This window comes from Lactuca virosa, chromosome 4, assembly GCF_052849685.1.
Source record: "Lactuca virosa cultivar CGN04683 chromosome 4, Lactuca_virosa_CGN04683_v6, whole genome shotgun sequence".
In the NCBI taxonomy this organism is placed as follows: domain Eukaryota; kingdom Viridiplantae; phylum Streptophyta; class Magnoliopsida; order Asterales; family Asteraceae; genus Lactuca; species Lactuca virosa.
Window position 1 is genome coordinate 102,386,676 of NC_136429.1, and position 24,779 is coordinate 102,411,454.

Below are 24,779 nucleotides of genomic sequence, written 5' to 3' on the forward strand. Positions count from 1 at the left end.
TTTATTGTTTCGAGTTTGTTGTAGTAGTCATTTTTATCATGTTTTAATTGAGTCGTTTTCGTGTTAGTAAAACAAAATAGGACATGGTTTCATGTTGTTTTCGTGTTATATAAAAATGTTTAATGTCGTGTCGTGTCATCTAAATACACGACACGGCTGCCCGGTTAATTGTCACCATGGCTAAATACATGTCGTTATGGTCTCCCCTATAGCTCACAATCGTGAACAAGCTGGCTCAAATGGGATCGAATTTAGGCAGGCAGTTTAATAATTTAACTTGAGGTTGGTGATTACTAATAGAATGTTTATGATATTGTAGCCTTCTAGACAACAGATCGGGTCAATTGGGGAACCATGTACCCAACTGATAGCAAAATAGGGACAATGACCTACAAGGTACAAATGTTTTCAAGTTTCTTTATTCATCTAATGTGTCATGTATTTTCGAAGCCTTAAATATTATTAGCATATAGAATCATATATTTACTTTCATTAGAAAGTTATCATAAACAGCGTATGATTTGCTACTACAACATCACAATTCATTTACTAATTACGTTACGAATATCTCATATATATTTACTTATACTGCAACACTTCTTGATAATAAAGTTTACAGAATGACAGAAGAGAGAGAGCATCATAGCCATCAATATAGTTATATGTCTTATTTTATTAGTAGAGTTGATGAGGGACTAAAAATCCGCTTTTCCTTAAATGATCAGGAACCGTCTCCATAAGTTTCAAAGGAGCTTTTACGTCGGCGCTCGTTATGCCCAGCTAAACGCCTACGACAACTTCTCTTGGCATTATCAAATTCTATTAGGTCATGGAACCTGCAGAAAAAACCAAAAAAGCAAAACCAATGTTATTTCTGTGATGAATAATATAAGAACCCGTAAGTCAAAATTTGTGTACCTTATATTGCATTTTTGTGTAGATTAAAAAACACAAACTGAAGTGTGCAAAATTTTGTTCACACACAACCATTAAATTTCAAGATGACCTGAAGTTTAGTTATCATTTTTGTTACTGTGGTTGGGTACTTTATGAATATTTTCTCCACTTAAATACCATTTTACTTTGTTGGGGGCCATATTGTTTCTCTAGTCTTTTCTATTAACCTTTTAAGAAAATCATTACCTTTACATCAACTCCTGGCTGGTTACCAGTAACATAATAAATCTAAGAGCCATGAATAATTCGTGACATTTTCTCCATATATATGGGATAGAAAACTACTTGCAGAAATATAGAAGTTCTGTTTAATTAGGATCCCAAAAATCACGCAATTTCGTAAGAAACCCATGCATATATATATGCTGCCACTAGGAGACTTTGAAAATAAATATTATTATGAATTTCATCATTGTAAAAGAGTCTTTTTTTTCCTGCTGCCATAGGCTCTCAATGTCTCCATCAGAAAATATGTCTCTCTATGTTTTCTTTATACATCTAAATCATTGCTATTGCTCAAGATTCCTCAACCTCCTGTAGATCACATCCAATATCGCGCCACAACCCACAGTTTCATCAAAAAAAAAATTCTCACCATTTAACATATCAAAAACTCAATGCCACAACTTTCATCAAAAGTATCAACCGGTATTTTCGTATCTGGTAGAGATAAATCTCGACTTGTGGAGTCGGTAGGCACTTGTATGTCTATTCCAGATGATGTTTACAAGGAGTTAACTCTAGATGTTGGTCCCCAACTCCCCATAAATTGGATTCCAGAAAGGGGACAAGGGGTGTTTTAGATGGTAGTAGTGTGTTTGTATGTCAAGGAAAGAATTCTCAAAGTAAAATTTTACTAGTGGAAGAAACGATGTTCTGTTATTGTACAGTCATGTACCTAAGTTAAAACGAAAAGCAAAGAAAAAAGAATCAAAGGAGAAGGTTACACTTATGGCCCGATACAAGATGGCAAATTTAATATTTATCATGGTTGCGACTTTTTTGGGGCATTTTCAAGTGCTCTCCAGCTAAATCCTAGGAAAAATTATGGCCCGATACAAGATACTTTAGGCCGACATAAGCACATGAAAAGTTGGTTAAATGATAAAAGCCCTTATATGTTATATTCTCTTCATATTCTCCCAACCCATAGTAGTAATAGAAACCCGAGGGCCAATTTTGAGTGATAAATATTATCTTTGGAAGGCCTTTGACCTAATATATCAAGCTTTAATCACCAACTAACGCAATTAAAGGTATGTGTTTATGTGTTCATGATTCCTTGAGCTAGTCATTTGTTGTATTAGTGTGGGTAAATTGGGGGTGTTTGGATTAGCTTATTGTTTATTAGCTTATTTGTGGTGAGAATAACCAATAAGCAATAAGTAAGGGAGGAGATGCTTATTAAAATTAGCTTATTTAGCTTATTTCTAACACAAAACGGATTTTTAAAGATTTTATCTAAACATTTAAACTTAGTTTATTGTGGTGGGAATAAACAATAAGCAATAAGCACCCTCTTTTTTTTTGTATCCAAACACCCCCTAAGTACTTCCTATAGATTTTGATTTGAATGTGACAGCCAACTATGAAATATATTTGTGTAAAGTTAAAAGTTGACCAAATGTTGTTGTATAAACACTTTAATGTGAAAGTTTATAATTTTTATCTAATCTTAGAATTTTTTTCAAAATGGGTGGTACGTGTGTTCCAAGGGTATTTTATCATAACACTCCAAAGGACTCTATAAATGTGATAAATGATACCTTAATTGTTTTCTTTGGCTTCGCTCATGTGTCTTGAATATACTTGTAAATCCTTGAATAATTTTAAAATTATGGAATTAAGAAAAATCTCTCTACTTCCTTATCGATCGATGTAGAACGAACAATATGGTAGCTTGGCCGACTAGCTAGATCGATAAACAAATAGATAAAAATTATGAGAGAAATGTGAGTGAGAAGCGGGTGGAGCCTGAGTTAGGAGGGGAAATCTAGACATGTGGTAGAGTCAATGGAATTCTCCACGTCATAGGAAGACAACATTGGAGTTATATGTTCAACATCCTAGGAATCAACGTACCAATAAGGAGGATTGCCGTTTATATGACACTAAGAATGAAGGGCATTTACTAAATTAGAATGAAGTGATTGTGTCTGATTCGAAAATAAGGCGAACTTCGGACATTGGTGGGAAAAGTGGCCATTTTTTTAGAATGTTGGCAATTAGCAGGTAACCATGTCCTAACCACTAGAACCACCGCCTTAGTTTTTGTTGTTATGCCCATGAAGAACCACGGTCGAAGGAGGTATAGGAGCACTGATTTTGTTGAGAAATAAATACAGTTTGTTAGATGTTGGATCCATTCATATTTTTGTGAATAATTTGTGGCCTTTAATTTAATTAAGAAGATCACAAGATGATGGTGGCATTTTGACACTCTGGTGAATGGTATAGAAATTTTTTGAATGAAGGTTGAGGCCATAAAGAAACTAGTAAGAGTTATTAATATCATCGATATAATAGAAAATGGAAAATAGTTAGTCGTAGAGGGTTCTAAAAGTTCAACCATGTTCATAAACAAATGATGTGCCATTTTAAAGTCCATGTAAAGAATGATAGAGGTCTAGCGTTTGGATACTAAACTAACTACTGTAATTAATTATGTTACCAGTAGAATCCATACTTGAACTAAACCTAATATACTCAACTTCCTTAGTAAGAAGAATGACACATAAAGGATGAGTTAGTTCGTTAAGATGGTTGTGATATAAAAGGGATACTTCTATTTGACAAATCACAGTTGTGGGAGTCAAGATATATCAATATACAAGAACAAGTCCGTTAAACACCCCCCACTCCAACATGAATTCATATCAACTTGACTATAGATTTACATGTATAATTAGGCTTGTTATGTTGAATACACTCTTGTGATGTAATCATGTTAAGGTCATGTTCAGTGAAACTAGCTGGTAACAGATAACGGGTATCGGGTAGCCGATAGTTCGTAGCGTTTTGTTAAATGCAACGTGAGATAACTTTTAGATTTGGAGCATTTTGTTTAAACTAAACGCTAAAAGTTTGTAGTGCCAAACGATACTTTTTTTATTTAAATTGAGCGTTTTGTCAAGCACTAGAAGCTTCTAAATGCTCTGTGTCAAACACGCCCTAATATTGTCCTGCTAATATGGAGCATTAATTGGGGGATCTATTCCTAACTTTTATTGGGGTTATGGGCCCATTGATATGGATGATATGTTGTTCAACTTATATTGGAACTAAATTGTCCTACTAGTATGGAAATTATTTGCATACACATAAATTCATGGTGGTTGATGGGTTCTTTGCACCATAAAACAATTATCTTGTAAGAAGCGAGTATGAGGTTTCAATAAGGAATAGATAAAGTACCTTATAGATTGTACTCTTATGAATGTTCTATTTTTTAATACTTTAGATTCTTTTTATGAATACAACGTTTTTACACAAAAGGTATTGTTATGCTCTATTATGTATCTCACAAGGAAAAGTAATTATCTCATTTACAAGTGGTTATTATGTATTCCAAATATGCATAAGAATTAGGTTGTTATATATGATGAAGATTGTATTATTTTTTTAGTCCTTCAAGACACTTTTACAGGAATTAACATTTACAGAGAAGTGATAGCCCATCTAATCATTTTCCATATTAGTGTTAGTAAATACCAATGTTCTAATTAAAAAACTTGTCATGGCACGCCATGGCTTTAAGGCTTGTACTTGACACCGCATTTTAACAAAATTCTGCCTTAATTCATATATCTATATAAAGATGAATAATAGTAGAAAATCTCTATAGAATTATAAATTATATATAAAATTATCGCCTTAAGTCATGCCTTACAAACAGCGTGGCTCGTCATGGTTCTTAAAAGCTTGAGGCTTGAGATTGCTGTCGACTCACACCTAACATTATTTAGAACCTTGGTAAATATGTACATACTTCTTTGAAAGAACCCCTTTCTATACTTTCATATTTCTGAAAGACCCAAACTTTCATACTTGACAATATAGTTATTTCGAAACATGCTACATGCATATTCATAAAACAATATTTTATATTGATAAAGCGGTTACAAACTACTGGATACAAACCCACTATTTCATAGTGTTATATATTACATAACTCCCCAGGATGCTATAGTTTTATACATATGGGAGTGCAAAATACAATAGATTCAAACTATTCGAAAATCTTCTATCAAAACAATAGTTTCAAACTATTCAAAAATCTTCTACCAGTATATCACTATACTGGATGCTTATCTCCTGCAAATTAGTTAAACATTGAGAGGGGTAAGCGGTGACGCTTAGTGAGTTCAATAATAGATACAATATAACGTTATGCCATATATATACTTCACTATGGCAGAGGCAAGGAGGATGAAGGAACAAAAAATGCATATGTGAATCATATGACAAACTTTCCATATCAATCATTGATTTGATTCAAAAATATACAATCAATGAGACAAAAATTTCCATACTTGATATACATCAATAAAGCTTTGGCCCAAATGGCACAGAAGACATACAACTTCGGATTAACCTTTTGGTAGATTTCAGGCTTATAGCCCTGTCTAACCTTCTGCCAATACCATAGAATAGAAATCATTCTTTTACGGAGACATGTTCTACATGGCCAGAGGCTACGTACCAGTACCAATATGAATCTAAGTCCTTTCACTGATCACATGGTCAAAGGTATTACTTTGCTATTAAACATAGCGAATAAAAATTAACACGGGAAAATAAACCGGAATAATAACACTGAAAAGCACATAGCACATATAACACATAACATACAATTGTTCCTATATATTAAACTCACCGAGAAATAACCGGGGGTCAAAATAGTAATTTGGGCAGCACTTCGGCTTTAAATATAACTTTCTTCGTTGAAAAGCGGGAGTTTTCTTGAAAACCGGGCTCTGCGAAGGTAGAGCTTCGAAACCGAAAAGATAGATTTTTCGGGCTTCTCGGGAATTTCGGGGCGTGTTTCGGGCTTTGGAATAAGTATCAGGGCTTCGGGGGAAGTCGGAATGTAAGAAAATATGGAACAAGGGTGAAAAATGCCAAATTTCAAACATCTAACCGGGAGGTCTCGCACCCCTTATATAGGTGCGAGCCTCGGATCCGAAGCGAGGGGGTAAGGGCAGGTGGCTGCGAGGCTCGGACCAGGTGGCAGCAGGGCGAGGCTCGGACGGACAGGTGCTCGCTTCGCATTGGTCGGATGACGCGGCTTCTGGCTTCGGATCGGGTCGGCTGCCTCGGTCGAATCAGGAGCCAACACGCGGGTCGGATCACGTGGGTGCATGCGAGGATCACGTGACGACTTCGGACACCTGTGCGACACGTGTCGCTTATCGGACGTGCCACGCAGCAGCTTCAGACACTTGGCCAGCTCCGAGCGAGGGTGACGTGGCAGCATTATTCATGCGAAATTTCTCGAAAAATGTGCCCAATATTGTAAAATCCATAACTTTCTCATACGGGCTTCGTTTTTGACGTTCTTTATATGCACGCGTAGAGAAAATTATGCTCCACAACTTTCTTTTAGACTTCGTCGGAAAATTTTGATTTATTTTTATATTATTATTTTTAACAGACCGGGACTGGTAAATCCGTTAAAAATTCATAACTTCTTCATCCGACGTCCGTTTTCGTCAGACTTTTTACCGTTGTACTGCTAATGACGAGACCTTCGATTCTCGTTTAGGTTGTGTTGGCTAAAAATCACTCGATCTAAAATTCGAGTTTTTAGTTGTCTACTGCTAAGCTGAAACTTGTAAAAATCATAACTTCCTCATACGAAGTCAGATTTTGGCGTTCTTTTTATCGAACTTCTTGGTTTAACGAATACTACGATTTCTATTTAGGTCACTAAGGCTAAAAAGTAGTTTATCAAAAACTCACTTTTTACATTATTCGGCACCGTGCCGGTTTTATCGCGGATCTTCGATTGGTCATAACTTCTTCATTATATCTCGGATTTCGATGAGGTTTTCGCCTATATGTTTCTAACGAGATTATCTACAACTTTCAACAATAAAATTTTACTTATTTCAAATTTTATATTTTCGCTAAATGTCACTATTTAGCTTTTAATTGGAATCTCATAAGACTTCCAATAGTTTATGAGTGATTCTAAACATAGTTTTACCTTATTTCTAGTAAAAACTATCTGTTAGAACTCAATACTCAATATCACATAATATTTCATAATATTATTTACTTAAAGCACGATTTCAAAACGTGTATGTTACATTCTTATAGATTTTGAATCAATTGGGACAACCAACTATAAAAAATATATTAGTAAAGCTAAAAATTGACAAACTTTCATTATATAAATAAATTAATGTGAAAGTTTTTAATTTTTAGTAGATCTTGGAAAATTTTCAAAATGGGTGCTACAGGTGTTCAAAATGGTCATTCATCATAACACCCTAGATAACTATATGGATTTGATAGAGAGTACTTTGGTTGTTTTCTGGGCATCGATCATATGTGATTTTTAGCCCTATATGTCTTGAATGTACCTGCTAATAATTTGACAAGTTTAACATTATGAAATTATTATAAATATCTCTAGATCCCCTTTGTATGTAAAATGATAAGTATGGTAGCTCTGGTCACTTGTTAGATAGACAAATGATAGATAGATAAATGAATAGATAAAAACTACAAGAGAAAATAGAGTGAGAAGAAGATGCAATCTATATTTGGAGTAAAAATCTAGATAGGTGGTAGATTCAATAGCATTCTCCCTATTAAATGAAGGAAACAATGGATTTATATGTTTAGCCTCCTAGGAAACAACATACCAATCAGTGAAATTGTCATTTAAATGACACTAAGAATGAAAGGCATTTTCCAAATTGGATTTGAGTGAGCGCGTTTGATTCGATAATAAGGTAAGATCTAGATATCTATGGGCACAATCGCCATCTTTAGACAAACATTGGCAATGAGGAGGATGGTGACCACGTCCATGACTACTAGAACTACCGTCTCAATTTTTTGTTATGCCCGTGAAGAACCACGATCAGAGGAGATTGAGAGCACCGATTGTGGTGAGAAATACATGCAGCTTGCTGGATGGTAGATCCGTGCTCAAATTTTATGAATAATTTGTAAAGAAGATTGCAAAATAATGTTGACAGTTTGACGGCTTGGTGAGTGGTAGAGAAAGTTCTGAAGGAGGGGATTAGGCCATAGACAAACTTGTAAGACTTATCAATATAATCGACGAAATGGTAAATGATATATAGTTGGTTGTAGAGGACTCTAAATTTCTAACCATGTTCATAAAAAAAGAAATACATTTCTAAAGTTGGTGTAGAGAATTATAGATTTTTTTTTTCATTTGTTCAATTGATTTTGTAGTTGTAGGATAATTCTATATTATAACAGGCATTGCATAATGTCTGAGTCAAACGTATTTGTACACTTTTGCTTTAGCAGGTGAGGACCAAAGCAAAATAAAGATAATATTGTTAACTTTATTCCTATTAAAGAACACATAACTAAGAGAAGAGATGCCATTAATAACGATGATCAGTGGAATAAGGTTAATTGTTACCTTATTAATGCCACAAATCTTTTAATAGGGCATGAGAGGAATAACTTGGTTAACATATGTAGTAATTCAAGTAACAAGACTGAGAGATGAACCGGTTGTGCAATAGCTACAACCGTGTAGGGTTTGAATCTAATGATTGACAGAAAAGTCGATTAAGCAATTCCTCACATCCCGATGAACGGAATCACCCATAATTCATGAAGTTCATCATACCTGTGAGAGATACATTGATGACGGTAGATAATACAATAATGTATAATAAAATAGGAAATGACGTATACAAAATAACTATTTTTATATTTTAAAAAATTTACACAACTAAATAATGATTTGCATGTGAGATATATCACTATTATGGAAATTGTATCACTTGCAAGAGCATAAAAAATTATTTATTGCAATAATGTCGAATTAAAACATAAATCAATGACTCTTGGTACCGTTAAAGAAATATCATTACAACATGATCTAACTTTAGAGTGGAAGTTAAACCTATTGTAAAGATGTCCAGTGACAAAACACACTAAGATCATTGAATCTGACTATGTTTCTAGCTAGAAATTATAGACAATGGGTATTATTATCAAATATCTCATATAATATTGTCGATAGTTTAACTTCTAAGTTTGGTTTTGCATTAAATATACAACCAAAATTTAAATGCCTTAATGGGAAATCATTTGACATTTCAAGGATTAAGGTGCTAGAAATTATGAAGGAGGAAGCAAGTTGGATAGTTTCCTTGTCCTACATATGTGATAGGAAGAAAATTTGGTGGGTTTATAAGGATTTCCTTGCGTTTAGTCTTAAAAGCTTTAGTGGGATAAAAAATGGATCAAGTCCATACACACACATAACTGGGTTGTGAGTGCAAGTTGCAAAATTAGGGAAATGATGTATTTTAGGTACACTTTGTACTTCGCATGCTTCATCATTGCTAGGAGACTTTATTTATAATGGGTATTGACTAATTGAACTTATTAAAAAGTTAAAGTTATGGCCACCTCTAACCAATCCAGTCAAACAATTAGATATAACCATCAATTCCACAACTAATAAGCCTACTTTGATATTAGATAATCTTAGAAAGAAAGACATTGTAAATAGGTCTAAACTTAGACTCTTTGTCTTCCATATGGAAGACTGTGAGTGGTTGGCGAAAATCATTGCACCTCTTTTTTAAGGTCTCCTAGGGTTTCTAACATGTTTAAATAGGATCTCTTAGGTACCACTTATTTCCCACAGAAGAACAAGATCTCTTATATTCTCTTATTTTTCTACGTATTCAAAAACTATGTGATTCTAGATCCATTGCTCTTGTGTGTTTCTAAGTTAGCTTTGCATTTATCGGTTCTTCCAAGATGTTTCTATTGAGCTCCATTTGAACATTCTCAATTACCATCTTATGAATATTATTGTAAACCTTTTATGACGATACAAATCCATTTTGAGATCATGGGAACATGAAACACATCTCGAAGGGTGATTCTTTGACTATTCCTAAACTTTAATCATATCGTGCCTAAGGAGCTTAGTTTGTGGCCATGAATGCATACCACCACCGTCCCTTCTCTTATAGGGCCATAGGTTTTGGACACCTGTCTCACTATAGTAGCACAAAAATCCATAAACTAAGCTCAGACTACCTAGTGGGAAGTATCTTCAACTATGTTTATAGAGCTATATATACGACCATATTTGTACAAGGGGAACTCCCATACATAGTGACATGTCTCTATGTATGCATGTCACTTTAGAGCTCACATTGGTTTGTTGTTGTTGTTGTTGGTTGTTGTTGATGGTTGGGATTATTGAACTCCTATTTTTCAGGCCCTAAGAATTTCCTATTATTGAACCAAATTCTTCGCTTTTGTCCAGAACCCTAGCTAATAAGTGGTGCACACTGTTAGTCTATATATTAGCCCGCTTGTTTATGGGCCCTTTTTTTCTTTAGCCCATTAGGGTTTCTGTCTAGGTAGTATTTATATCTGCTTTATTCTATGTAGTCTTTATGCTTTTCTTTGAGAACCCTTGTAATTTCTCTTTATCATAATCATATGACAATGTTATCATGTTATCAGAGCGGAGGTTCGATACGTTGTTAGAAGTCTTTGTAGCAGTCATCTGTGGCGCGTATCGAAATTTTCTAGGGTTACTGTTGCATGTCGTACTCGTTTGTTGTCGCTGGTATTCGTTGTTGATGTTTTGATTCGTTGTTACTGTTGATTCGATGTTGCTGTTGTTGGTTCGTTGCTGCTGTTGATTCGTAATTGTTGTTGTTGGTTCGTTATTCGATTGATTGCTTCCGCTGGTTTGTTACTCCTTTCATTCTCAGATTGTTATACTGTCATTGTGGTTATTTATTCACTATCAACATGACTGGAAAGGATGATTCCCTTTAGTCAATCAGTACTCGTTTGGATGGAAAGAATTATACGTATTGGAGTTACGTTATGAAGAACTTCCTTCGTGGGAAGAATATGTGGGGCTATATCACTGGGACTAAAGTTAAACCCTTAGTGCCTCAAACTGAGAATTTTGATCTGTTGCTTGATGCTTGGGAGACTGATAATTCCAAGGTCATTACTTGGATTAATAACTCTGTTACTCAGTCTATTGGTATGCAGTTGGCTAAATATGACACAACAAAAGAAGTTTGGAATCACTTGGAGAGACTATATACTCAGTCCAAATTTGCTAAACAATATCAGTTAGATATTCGTGCTCTTCAACAGAATGACCAGAGTATTCAAGATTTCTATGCCGCTATGTCTGATCTGTGGGACCAGTTGGCTCTTACTGAATCTAAAGAGTTAAAATATTTTGAGCCTTACATTGCTAGGAGGGAAGAACAAAGCTTGGTCCAGTTCTTGATGGCCTTGCATTCTGATTTTGAAGGCCTACGTGGAACCATTCTTCATCGCTCTCCTCTTCCCTCAGTGGATTCTGTTGTCCATGAGTTAATTGCAGAAGAGACTCGTATCAAGTCTCATGCGGATAAAGGGTTTAAAGCAACCTCTATTCCTACTCCCGCTCCTGATGTGCTTGCTGTTTCCTCCAACCAGTCTCGACAAACGTCAAGGGTTGCTTATGATGAGCGTGCATTCTTCAAACAGAAAAATCATTGGAAAGCTCAGTGTCCATTGTTAGTCAACAAGGGTAAATCTGGTCAACCTCAGGCAGGGCAACAAAATAGGTTTGGTCAATAGAAGTTTCAGCCGCATTCCTCTGGTACTCCTCCATGGACCCCTCGTCCTCCACAGTTTGCTGCTGCTGCTGTACACCAGTTGACACATAATCCGTTGGATACATGCCACCATCTGCATTGGATCCCAAGGTGTTTGAGAGCTTCAGACAATATTTGGCTTCTAATCCCACTGCCATGTCTGCATCTATGTCTTATTCTGGTCATTCTTCATCTGGTACATCAGGTATTCCCTCATCTTTGTGGATTTTAGATTCTGGTGCAACCCATCATATGACTCCTCATTTGTCATCATTTACTTCTTTGTCGCAAGTGTCATCTATTTCTGTTAAGTCTGCTAGTGACACATCTATGCTAGTTGAGGGTGTTGGGTCTGTCTCTGTTTCTCATATCACTCTTCCTGATGTTTATTACATTCCCAAACTTACTTTGAATCTTGCCTCAGTTAGTCAGTTATGTAAGTCTGGTAACTGGGTGTTCTTTTCTGATTCTGTCTATGTTATACAGGATAAATACACCAGAAGGTGATTGGGATCGGCCGTAGGGTGGGGGAACTATATGTCTTGGAGGTCCTCAAAGTATCTGTTGTTGCTGCTTCCAGCATTGATTTATCTTCTTTTCGTTTGAGTCCTTTTTCGTCTGAGTTTTATCTTTGGCATTCTCGTTTGGGACATGTGTCTGTACCACATTTGAATTTTTTAGCATCTAGTGGTGTTTTGGGTCATTCAAACTCTTGTGATATTTCTGATTGTAGTGGTTGCAAACTGGAAAAATGCTCTGATTTACCCTTCAATAAAAGTATGTCTTGTTCTACTGCTCCTTTTGACATTATTAATTCTGATGTATGGGGTCCTGCACCAGTATCCACAAAGGGTGCGTCAACCTATTATGTATCTTTTATAGATGATTATACTCGATATAGAAACGCGGATCTGATTTCTTTGATATTTACAACAATTTTAGAGCTCTTGTTAAAACTCAACATTCGGCTATGATTAAGTGCTTCAGGTGTGACTTAAGGGGTGAATATACCTCTAATGATTTACTCAGTTACTTGCTTCTGATGGTACCATACACCAGTCTTCGTGTACTGACACACCTCATCAAAACGGTGTGGCAGAACGAAAACATCGTTATATTGTTGAGACTGCTCGCTCATTGCTCCTGTCTGTGCAGGTCCCTAGTGCCTTTTGGGGAGAAGCAGTCCTAACTGCTATGTATGTGATTAATCGTATCCCTACTTCATTGAATTCAGGAATATCTCCTTTTGAGAAGTTATATGGTCATCTACCAGACTACTCTTCCTTACGAGTTTTTGGATGTACTTGTTTTGTTCTTCGTCCTCATGTTGAAAGGAACAAGCTGGGGCCGAAATCTGCTATTTGTGTATTTTTGGGGTATGGTATTGGTCAGAAAGGATACCGTTGCTATGATCCTGTGAGTCAGAAGTTATATGTTTCCCGACACGTTACTTTTTTGGAACATATTCCTTTCTTCTCGATTCCTGCTACAGCCCACAATGTAACGAAGTCCGATCTTCTACGTATTGATCCTTTTAATGAAGATATAGAGGCTCGAGATTCATCTATGCCACATGATCCCTCAGCTCATGACACACCCACTTCTTCAGAGGGTGCCTCGACTCCACCTATTCCTGAGCCTGATCCTCCGATTATTGAAGTTAAGGATCCACCTCCACCACCACCCCTCAGGAGATCTTCTCGTCCTGTCAAGTGCACCAAGCTACCAGATTTTTCTTACTCTACATATTCAGGACCGTTTGCTTCTTTTATAACAAGTATCCATTATCTGTCTGAACCTGAATCATATAGAGAAGCTGTTACAGATCCTCTTTGCCAGAATGTTATGGCTGAAGAACTCACTGCTCTCCATCAGACTCATACATGGGATTTGGTTTCTCTTCCTCCTGGGAAACATACGATAGGTTGTCATTGGGTGTACAAGATAAAAACAAAAGCTGATGGTTCTGTTGAATGATACAAGGCTAGACTTGTAGCAAAAGGGTATTCCCAACATTATGGATTTGACTACAAGGATACATTTGCCCCTGTTGCAAAGATGACGACAATTCGTACTATGATTCATTTGCATCCATCCGACAGTGGAAGATCTTTCAAATGGATGTCAAGAATGCCTTTTTGAATGGTGACCTTCATGAAGAGGTTTATATGACCCCTCCTCCAGGAATTCAGCACCGACCGGGTGAGGTTTTTCGGCTTCGCAAAGTTTTGTATGGGCTCAAGCAAGCCCCTCGTTCTTGGTTTGAGAAATTATGCATGGTGATTACCTCTCTTGGATTTGTCTAGAGTAATCACGATTCTGCTATGTTTGTTAGATGCTCGAGTGCAGGACGGATTCTTCTGTCCTTATATGTGGATGACATGATTATTACGGGTGATGACCATGATGGTATTGAGTCTTTGAAGCATGATCTAGCTCGTCGATTTGCTATGAAGGATTTGGGATTGCTGTGTTATTTCTTGGGTATTGAGGTTGCTCAGTCTAAGAAAGGGTACCTTCTTTCCCAGACTAAATATATATATCTGACTTGTTTACACTGGCGGGCCTCTCTGACAATCGGACTATTGATACTCCTCTTGAAACCAATGCACGATATTCTCCTACTAATGGTGTTCCTTTGTCCGATCCGAATATTTATCGCACTGTGGTGGCAAGTTTGGTTTATCTCACAGTTACTCGTCCAGATATTGATCATGCTATTTATGTTTTCAGTCAGTTTGTTACTGCTCCTACTCTGTTCATTGAGGAGCTGTTCTTCGCATTCTGAGATATCTTCGTGGCACTCAGTTTCAGACTCTCTTGTTTCCCTCTACGTCTTCTCTTGAGTTACGTGCATATAGTGATTCTGATTGGGATGGTGATCGTCATGATCGTAAGTCCACCACTGGATTTTGTGTATTTCTTGGAGAGTCTCTCATTTTATGGAAGAGAAAGAAACAGGATGTTGTCTCTAGATCTTCCACGGAGGCTGAATATCGTGCTATGGCTGTAACTACATGTGAGATTATTTGGTTACGGTGGCTGCTTGTGGATATGGGAGTTTATGTTTCTTCATATACTCCCTTGCATTGTGATAATAAAAGTGCGATACAAATTGCGAAGAATTCTTTTTTTCGTGAGCGGACGAAGCACATTGAGATTGATTGTCAATTTACCCGTCATCACCTGCAGCTTGGGACCATTTCACTTCCATTTGTTTCATCAACCTTACACCTTGCGGATATTTTTATGAAGGCTTTATCGACTTCTCGATTTCGGTTCTTCTGTGAAAAACTCTCAATGCTAATGCAGCGGCATTGTGAGTTTGAGGGGGGATGTTAGTCTATATATTAGCCCGCTTGTTTATGGGACCTTTTGTCTTTAGCCCATTAGGGTTTCTGTCTAGCTAGTATTTATATATGCTTTATTCTTTGTAGTCTTTATGCTTTTCTTTGAGAACCATTGTAATTTCTCTTTATCATAATCATATGACAATGTTATCACACACTTGATCTCACTTTAACATATTCTTCCATGTTGCTAATTTTATCCTTAATTATGAGGAGCTTCAACAAACCATAGAATGAGCAATCATTAAACTTGTGCATCGTCCTCTTTGAGAAGTATTTATAAGAGGGTGTCACATTTTAAGTATTTGCACCCACTTAGAAGAGCTCCGATAAGGACATGGAAAGCTTGTTCAGCTTGTTGGCTAAGATCTTGAGCTCTTGCATATTCACTAAGATTGTTCTTTCGTAGACCACTTGGAAGTGTAAGTACTTGGACACAAGGTGTGTGTTATTACATTTCTCATATATGTTATCGACACATACAAATTATAAAGGTGGTTAGAAAGGAAATTATTTATGAGACCAAGAGATAAGTGCTCTAACTCACTACTAAGGGACGTCGACTTGTCCATATCATAAAAGTTATTTTTGGTATGGTTTATTTTCCACTTTGGATACATGATCAACTAGATTAAGGACCAATTAAGGGTCCACAACAAAACAAATCTTGAACACAATAAGGAAAAATGTAACCTTATTAGCCCAAAAGTGTAATTCTAACCATCAAAGTGCTCTAGTTTGACAAAGTCATAATTCATGGTGAAGAGGTTGGAGGAAGATATTATGATGTCCATTTGTCTAAAATTTAATCAAATCAAAACCTTTAAGATTGTAGTAATTTAGACTTGATAAACAAACAATTTGACGACTAGTGTTGTGATTTTATTAAAAGACATATCAATCATGGAGGATCTAGGCATGGTGTTTCTATAATACATATTGATTTTAGTGTTAGTGGTGATACTCACAGTATAAATAAAGTACTAATGCTTATGATAGGAATGATGAAGTTGTTTCTGAATTGAATGAAAGAATGTTTTCTAACTATATGCCTTTTTTAATTTATTTATATAAAAAATGTTAAGCACCCACAAATATTAACAATATAGAAAAAATGAGAACTAAAGGTATGCTAAAATTAAACGATAAATAATTATACAAATGTGAAACTTTATAAAATCGAAGTTTACAAAGAAATCTTTCCTAGTGTAAATCGAGTTACTACATTGTAGATTTGTCTCATTCAGATATTTATTATCTAAATGAAATATCTATTTGATGAGGAAATAGATGTTTCATTACTTTATGTAAAGACACGAGCCATTATTTACGTTTTTATTTGTTATGATCAAAAGATGAAGTTTTTGATGTATTTAAACATTATAAGGCTGAAGTGGAAAATCAACATGAGAAAACATAAAGATTCTTTTTTAGGTTAGAGGTAGAGAATATTTCATATAATAGTTTGACATGGTCTATGAAGAGAATGGTATAAAATGTAAGAACCTGAAATTTAGCGAAAGTTGACTTTTAGTCAAATATCGACGAAAAAGGCAAAATGGTCAATTAAGAGACAGAGACGAGAAAATGAAGGTGTGACTTCATGAAAATAGCAAATAAGAGTTGAAGTCAATAAGATGAGATTAGATGATTAATTTTAAGAGAAAGAATGCATGAGAAGATGTATTTTGGTCAAAATGGTAAAATGAGTATTTTATGCTTTTTGGGTCAAGTTGTGATTTAATAAATTAAGATCTATATTAATTTAGTAAGATATGACTTAACAATATTGTAGAGTATGTTCCCACCTTCGTGTGGATATAAAGATCATAGAAAACGGTTAAGAAATAAAGAACTTATGAATGATAGAAGTTGAGACAAAAACGTCCCAAAGCTGGAATGGAATCAGCCTAAGGGGTTGCTATCAATCCGGAACTATGGCGCGATGGATATGCTACCATGACACGATGATAGTTACTTGTAAGAAAGAAAGGGATCGTACTTTGTCCCGCGGCACGGTATATGGGTGTCACGGCGTTGTGGCCAAAGTAGGTTGGTAGTGGAGGTAGAGTACCACGACGTGGCAAGAAGAATGATGTGGTGTGGCAAGCAAATGCACGTCCAATGACTGAGGTCAAATGGTCACTATGGTGTGGTAGAAAAGTAACTGTTGCACGGTTACATATCAGAACACGAGGCTGATAAGCCATAATTCTTATCATTTTGAACTCTTAAACCCTCCCATATGATGCTCTGACGATTTGGAGAAGGAAGAAGGGACAAGAGGCGGTCTAGGGTGCATATGGCTTGGATTGAAGTTATAAATCCTGTAAGGTAATCATCTTCTCCATTTTAAGCTAGTAGGGCTTTAATGGTGTTTTGATGAATTGGTTTGATTGTTTGGTTTGATTATCGTATAGATTAAGTATGATGTTATTGATAGTGCCTAGAAGCTTTAAATAAGCTTAGAAAGTGATTCACATGATTGGGATCAATCCAATGAGAGTAGGGTTTGTAACCCTAACTAGTGATTATGTATGAATTCATTCAATAGATGATAGAATATAATGAATTGAGTAGTATAGGATACTTAATTCATTAACTAGATGAGATTAAGAGATAGAGTTTGAAAAGATAGAAAGTTGATGCATTAAGTGGTGAGGTTGACTTAGAGAGTCAAAAACTTGTAATAGGCTAAGACAAGTATTAAGATGCTTGTGAATATGTATGATTAGGCCTAAGAGAAAACAAGATGGATCTAAGATGAATCAATGGTAGAGTAGAGGAAGATGGAACAATTAGTCTTCACTAACTGATAAGGTGAGTTATTACTCTCATTCTCTCTTTAGATTATGTATTTTATATTTTTACATGTATACATGTATGTTGGAGCTTAGGGCCCTAAAAGAATGTCCCTAGGAGATGAGATGAAGATAGATGAAGAATATGTGTGTAAGAACATGTATTAGAGCATATACACATATTAAGAGTATGTAAGTTGGACACACAAGATACATGAAGCAGATCATGTATGTACAAGAGTATGTGGGTTTAGATGAGAATGGTATTTACTAAATACCTTAGAGATAAAAGAAAGAATTAGAAGATGAATATATGCAATATAATCATAAGAGTATGTAAGTATGTCTAGACATTAATGGTATTGTAGAATGCCAATATGTTATTAAACATAGATATAGATTAAGTAATTAATAAGCTAAGTACTAGAAGAGAAAGATTAGAAGGTCCCTTGATGAGACAAAGAGATATATTGTCTGAGGGACTAGTGTTATGAGATGAGTCACATAAGAAATATGGAGATATAGAGATAGAGGTTCCTAAGGGAACAAAAAGAAGGTTCCTTCCAGAACAAGAGAATGGTTCCTTCGGGGGCAAGAGATAGAAGGTTCCTTCAGGGACAAGAGTATGGTTCCTTCAGGGACAAGAGATAGAAGGTTCCTTCGCGGACAAGAGTATGGTTCCTATAGGGACAAGAGATAGAAGGTTCCTTCGGGGACAAGAGTATGGTTTCTACGGGGACAAGAGATAGAAGGTTTCTTTGGGGACAAGAGTATGATTCCTACCGGGACAAGAGATAGAAGGTTCCTATGAGTACAAGAGTATGATTCCTTCAGGAATAAGAGTATGGTTCTTACGAGGACAAGAGTATGACTCTTATATGAATGAGATGATGGTTCCTTAGGGAACATAGATAAAGGATCCCCTTTGGGGGATGTAGATAGATGATTCTTACGAGAATCCAAATTGGTATGGTTTTAGAATATAGAGAAAAAGGTTCTTTGAAAGGAACAAAATAAGACAGTCCTTTGTAAGAACTTAGATGTAACCCACGAGGGGTTAAGTGTAAGGAATCAGTGAGAGATTCAAGAGTAGAAAGAAAGAGTAAGGTTCCATGACGGATCATAAAAGAGAAGAGTAAGTCCGGATGTGTTCACCCTGCGATGAAAGTGGGATGTTGTTTCCTTTAGAGTATAGATGTGATCAGACTACGAAATGTGACCATTGGGTCTAGATGAGAACATAATGTTGGGGTATTTGAGTTAAGAATAAAAAAAGGGTGAAGAGTAAGCAGAGCATGTGAAGGTATGTTAAGCGTTAGAGCATAGAAAAGTGATAGAGAATAGATAAAAAAGAGCCGAGAAGAGATAGAGCCAGAGACAGAGTTAGAGTATGTAAAGAGTATGAAAAGAACATATTAAAAGGCTAAGAGAAGAGTATGAGAAACAAAGTAGATGATAGACAAAGAGATAGATGATATGATAAAGAGTAAAAGGAAAAGATTACAGAAGAAAGATAAATGGGAAGAGATAGATGAAGAGGAAATAACATTATTGTATGATATTAGAGAAAGAGTTATATGACAAAGTATGATAAAGAAAAAGAAAGATAGAAAGAATAACTCACCAGACACAAACACATTGTGTCTGATGTTGTAGATGTTTATTTTTTGCATATTCAGGTAATAGCAGACGTGGTACTAGAAGAGAAGACAGGAGCACGAGGTCAAGAGATAGATAGTTGGATGATATTATTGTATTTCCTTGTTGTTTAATTTTATATGTAATATTTTATTATAAACCCGTGATTTGTCCTGGGAAGTAAAGGTTTTTAATTGTTTAGAATTCCACAATGTAGATTAAAACTTTGATATTTCTCTTAGATTAGGTGTATAGAAAATTTGGGTCGTTACATAAAACATGAAAGAACTTTACCCTTTACTCCCCATCATAACTTTTTTAGATTAAAAAAGAATCGAACCTTAGTTGAAATGAACAACGTGATGTTGATCCAGTTATGTTTACTAAATAATCTATAGGGGAACCACTACTGATTCTGTTCAATGTACAAAATAGGATCACTATTAATATGATTCCTACGAGTCCTTATGAGTTTTGGAGGAAAGAAAACCAAACTTATATTATTTAATAGTCATACACTCGAACTTAAGTGATCCAAATTAGGGTCCCAATCTATAAAGAGTATATTCATTAGACATGCTCTAAATAGAAATGATCACTAACTATTGTATGAAGAATTTGGTGTCATAGTTGAATCCATAGATGTAGAAGTATTTGAGGACAAGTTTCAAAATACGATGAAAGTTCTAAACCTAAAACACTTCAAGTAAATCTCAATATAATATTTGATTTTCTCAAATTATAAAGATACAATAAGAAGTACAATGGATAAAAAGGAGAAAAAAAACTAGGATATGATTTTCTATTATATTTGGATGAAGGGACTCAAAACAAAGTAACAAGAGAGTTCATTCTTCTACATTAACTTGGATGGTGATCCTAACACCGCTAATACAACCATGTCGTTTAGGGATACTCCTTTTCCAGGAAGGACGATATCAATGACGATATGGATCCTATTATAATAAATATAAATTAATAGTAGTTGATATACCCAAGGAGAAGAAACCATTAGCGTCCAAATGAATTTTCAAAAGAATGTATCATCCAGATGAATCCATATATGCCTATAAAGCAAAATTAGGTTTTAGAGAATACAAATAGATAGAAGGAATACTTCGATACCTATATATGTTATGTTTTATAATATTAGTTCTACTAGAACTTTTATAGCTCACTCATCCTTAAAGGACTATACATTCATCAAATAGATGTGAATAAAACCTCAATGAATGAATGGTTATATTGACGAGGATATAAATAAAGGAAGATTAGTTTATGAAGGATATAGCTATATAGAAAGAATCAAATACTTTGATACATATGCTATGTTTGCTAGGATTAGTTATATTAGAACTCTTATACCAATATCAACCTTGAAAGGGCTATATGTTCAACATATAGATGTGAAGAAAGCCTTTACGAACGGTTATCTCCATGAAGAGATTTATTAGGAGCAACCTAAAGGTTTTGTGATATGAGGACAAGAAGAGAATGTGTATATACTTTTTAAATCTTTGTATGATTTGAAACAAGTTAATAATGACTTTAGCGATTTGATACCACTATGACCTCTTTTGGTTTTTAGCATAATAGTGCTAACATGTGGATTTATACCAAATGCACGCTTGAATACATAATCATTATCTGTCTTTATATCGGTGATATGGTGATCAGTAGTACTTACTTAGAATGTATATTTTGATGAAGAAATATAAATCCTTGCACTTTAAAATAAAAGATATAAGATAAGTAGATATCATGCTTGGTATCAAGGTGAAAAGGATAGATAGTCAACTTTTCTTGGTCAATCTCATTACATATAGAAAACTCTGACAAAGATTTAACACTTGAACATTATGGAATTTAACACTCCTTATGGTTCAAATATGAAAGTTAATATGATGTATGGTTAAGCACTGACTCAACTAGAGTATGTGAGTACAATTGGTAGCATAATTAATGTCATGCATTTTACTCGACCTAACACCATGTTCTCTATTAACAAACTAAGTGAGTATTCTATCAAGCAAGTACGAAGGTAGTCAAGGTAATCAGTAGAGTACTAGGGTACCTAGAAAGGACAGGTACTTTTGAATTGACATATATGTCATTCCTCAGTATGATATAAGGGTATTCTGATGCCAGTTGGATTGATCATACTAGATATTCAACATCCACAAAGTGGTTATCTATACTCTCGAAATAGAATAGTGTTTTAGGAGAAACATACAACTGACGAATGTTCTTACTTAATCTTTTTGTTCAATGCAATTATGCTTTTTGATGAGGACGACAAGTGGGCGTACATGGGAGCTTAAGAAATCTCGAAAATTCTTAGCTTCATATTTGAGAATGGTGATAAGCAAATGAGCATTTTTAAATATGGAGTTCATCCGTATACAAATATTTTAATGTTATATAATAATGTCATGTTTTTTTAGCATATTGTACATCCTTTTTATAAACATAAACTGTTGTGTATGACAAAAACCTGTTGTGTATGAATTAGATTCAGAGAGACTTTTTAACTGGAACAATTTTATTTAATGGGTAATTGATGAGCTGATTTAGAGAGTGTGTCTTGAAAGACTTCCTCAAATATTTATTTGAAAGCTATATCAACCAAACATATATAATTAAATAATATGTAGAATAGAGTTAAAATTATATTTTGTATATACGTATAATTTATAATATTATATGACAATTCATTTCATTTCTACAAACCGATTAAACCTGATAAGAAGGCTATAATTTATTTCGCGTCTATTTCCTTTTTTCATTTGGTCATTCCATCTAACCAGACTTAATTATATTCACAATACGACACTAGACAATCAGTATAAAGATTTTTGAACTAAGATTTACATGTTTTGTTGAACGCTTTTCATATTTAGTTTGTCTAGTAGTCAAAGGAATTTACTCGGATATTCTATGAGCAGATTAACTATAGTATTGTATTCTGTACCAAAATCTTTAAACATTCGAAACATTAAGTTTACTTACCGGCTGCATTGCTGACAAAACCGCCGTTGATATCCACCAGTTATAACAACTGGAGCCTTGGAATGAAGCTCACAGACTTTATGCCGCCGGTGGTATGTCTTGCAATTACTCATATCAGCAGTGCAACCTTCCACCTGACAACAAGGTTGTACGGACCCTCCTCCACTACCAGAACCCCTCTTTCTCATTACCTTCTTCCTCCTACTACCCTCTCCAAAGTTCTCATCATCATCATCTTCTTCTCCTCCTCCTCCTTCTTCTTCTTCTTCTTCCCCATATTCAATCATCTCATTTTTCAACATATCGTTCATGCTTCTGACTACCCTTCCAGATTTTGTTGTTTCCATATATAAAAAAGAAAGAGTGGATACAGTATATAGAAAGAAGGAAGAGAAAGGAAAAGGTGAAGAGATGGATATAAAACTAGAGTGTGTGAGGACCACAGGAAGTATATATACACACGTAGAGGTTTTTTAATACAAAGTAGTTAATTAAGCCAATTATCGGAACCATTTTTTGTGAGCATAATGAACATTACTTTACACCGAAAAAAAATATATATTTTTTTAAGTTGTGTTCCTTATAAATGTACAATGAACTTCTTATCAATAATATTTCATAGTATTTAAGTTTAATATGGATGTTTATATCGATGAAATTTATTATAACTGTGGTTGTTAATTATTATGTAGCGGTGAATTGAAGGCCATGCATCCTTTTGCAAACACAAACATTAATATTTGTCCCTATGTACATTTTTGTCGTTTTGTTTCTCTATGAGTCTATGACATGACATTATAGTCAATTATGTATTTTCTTTATGCATTGAAACTAAGATCACCGCTAATTTTGAAAAATTTCCCAACAAAAACGATGGGACAATGTGCAATGGGGACACACTCTATATATCTCTATGTAAAAGACATAGATGCCATCTTCATCTAATCAGCGGAGATAGCCAAAACAATTTGTTCAGTGTAGACGAGCCGCATTCCATCCGGCTATAATTGGAACACTGGGAGTTTCAATTCCAATGTAGATTGAACATTTCGTGGACACTATCATCTACCTAGGGATTGTTTACTTTATTTATATGTCAATTGGTGCATCTTTTAAAAGGAGAGTTGCTAGAAAAATAACTCTATTTACATAAATACACAAATCAATTTTGAGGGTACTATAATTCCATGATTCAAAATTTTGGAAGTCTATATGCCTCTCATGGTAGTCTCTTTCCACAGAAGATGCTTCCTGCTAAATTTAGGTGCTATGATTAAATGATGAAATGTGAAAACTTTGTGAATGGTCCAAACGATCCCATGGAGTTGTCTAATATAGGGGTGACACGTGTGTACTTCTGTCACAAACTTTATATTCGAAATTCACAAACTCCTCTGTCCCACAAAAAAACAAATCATTCTTAAAAAAATGGAAAAGACAGGGAATTTGTATTTAGAAATGTATTTTTTACGCAGCTCCATAATTTGCACCTAATGTTGACCACGCATCATACAACAACACCAACGGCTAAAACAACATACTCCGGGAATCCCATTAAAATGAGATAAGAGAGATAAATGCCGAAAATCATGCCTTCAAAAGAGGTAAAACACTACGACATAAAATATATTTTACATTACATTAATGACGAAACATCATACATTCATCAAAAACCTTTTTTGTTTGTGAGATGTGGTTTTTGATTATTTTCTTGATGACAAACAGTAAGTTATTTTGTCAATACCCAAATATAATCGGGATGTTTCTTTTAAAAGGGGATGATATTATTTATGGTCAATAAATTTAGTGAACTGTGGCCAACTAGCTTTTGTTGTGATGATAGTTATAGTACTACATTTTAGCATCAAATTGGGATTAAATTGTACAGTCCAAGTATGTAGCGTGGTCCCAAATGGAGCTTCTTCCTCCACCACATCGCAATTATTATGACATTAAAATTATAATGTTAAGTTATGTGTACCTTATATTTTAGATTGCTGAAATAGCTTGTACCTTATATCACAAATAAGGTATTTTATCCCCAAATGGCTGTTTACCTTGTAGGAATCTTTAACCATCATTTTCTCTTTTAATGGGTGAAATAAGAGAGCAATATACAATTTCCTACGTATTTTGTACAGTTTACCAAAAATAATTGAATTCACGGG

The 24,779-nt window shown here is 35.0% G+C and overlaps 1 protein-coding gene across 2 annotated transcripts; it reads right to left on the reverse strand.

Annotated features, from left to right (window-relative positions):
* Window positions 1-468: 468 nt before the first annotated feature.
* LOC145106815 (squamosa promoter-binding protein 1-like) lies at window positions 469-23,044 on the reverse strand. 2 transcript variants are annotated; one of them, XM_079043745.1, is made up of 2 exons: window positions 22,612-23,041; window positions 469-836 (listed from the first exon to the last, which is right to left on the reverse strand). In XM_079043745.1, the coding sequence occupies exons 1-2, from the start codon at window positions 22,956-22,958 to the stop codon at window positions 722-724; spliced, it is 462 nt and encodes a 153-aa protein (XP_078899871.1). In that variant the 5' UTR covers window positions 22,959-23,041; the 3' UTR covers window positions 469-721. The 2 variants fall into 2 exon arrangements, with proteins under 2 accessions (XP_078899871.1, XP_078899872.1); XM_079043746.1 differs by lacking the exon at window positions 469-836 and adding an exon at window positions 8,529-8,800 and having other exon boundaries at window positions 22,612-23,044.
* Window positions 23,045-24,779: the final 1,735 nt, after the last annotated feature.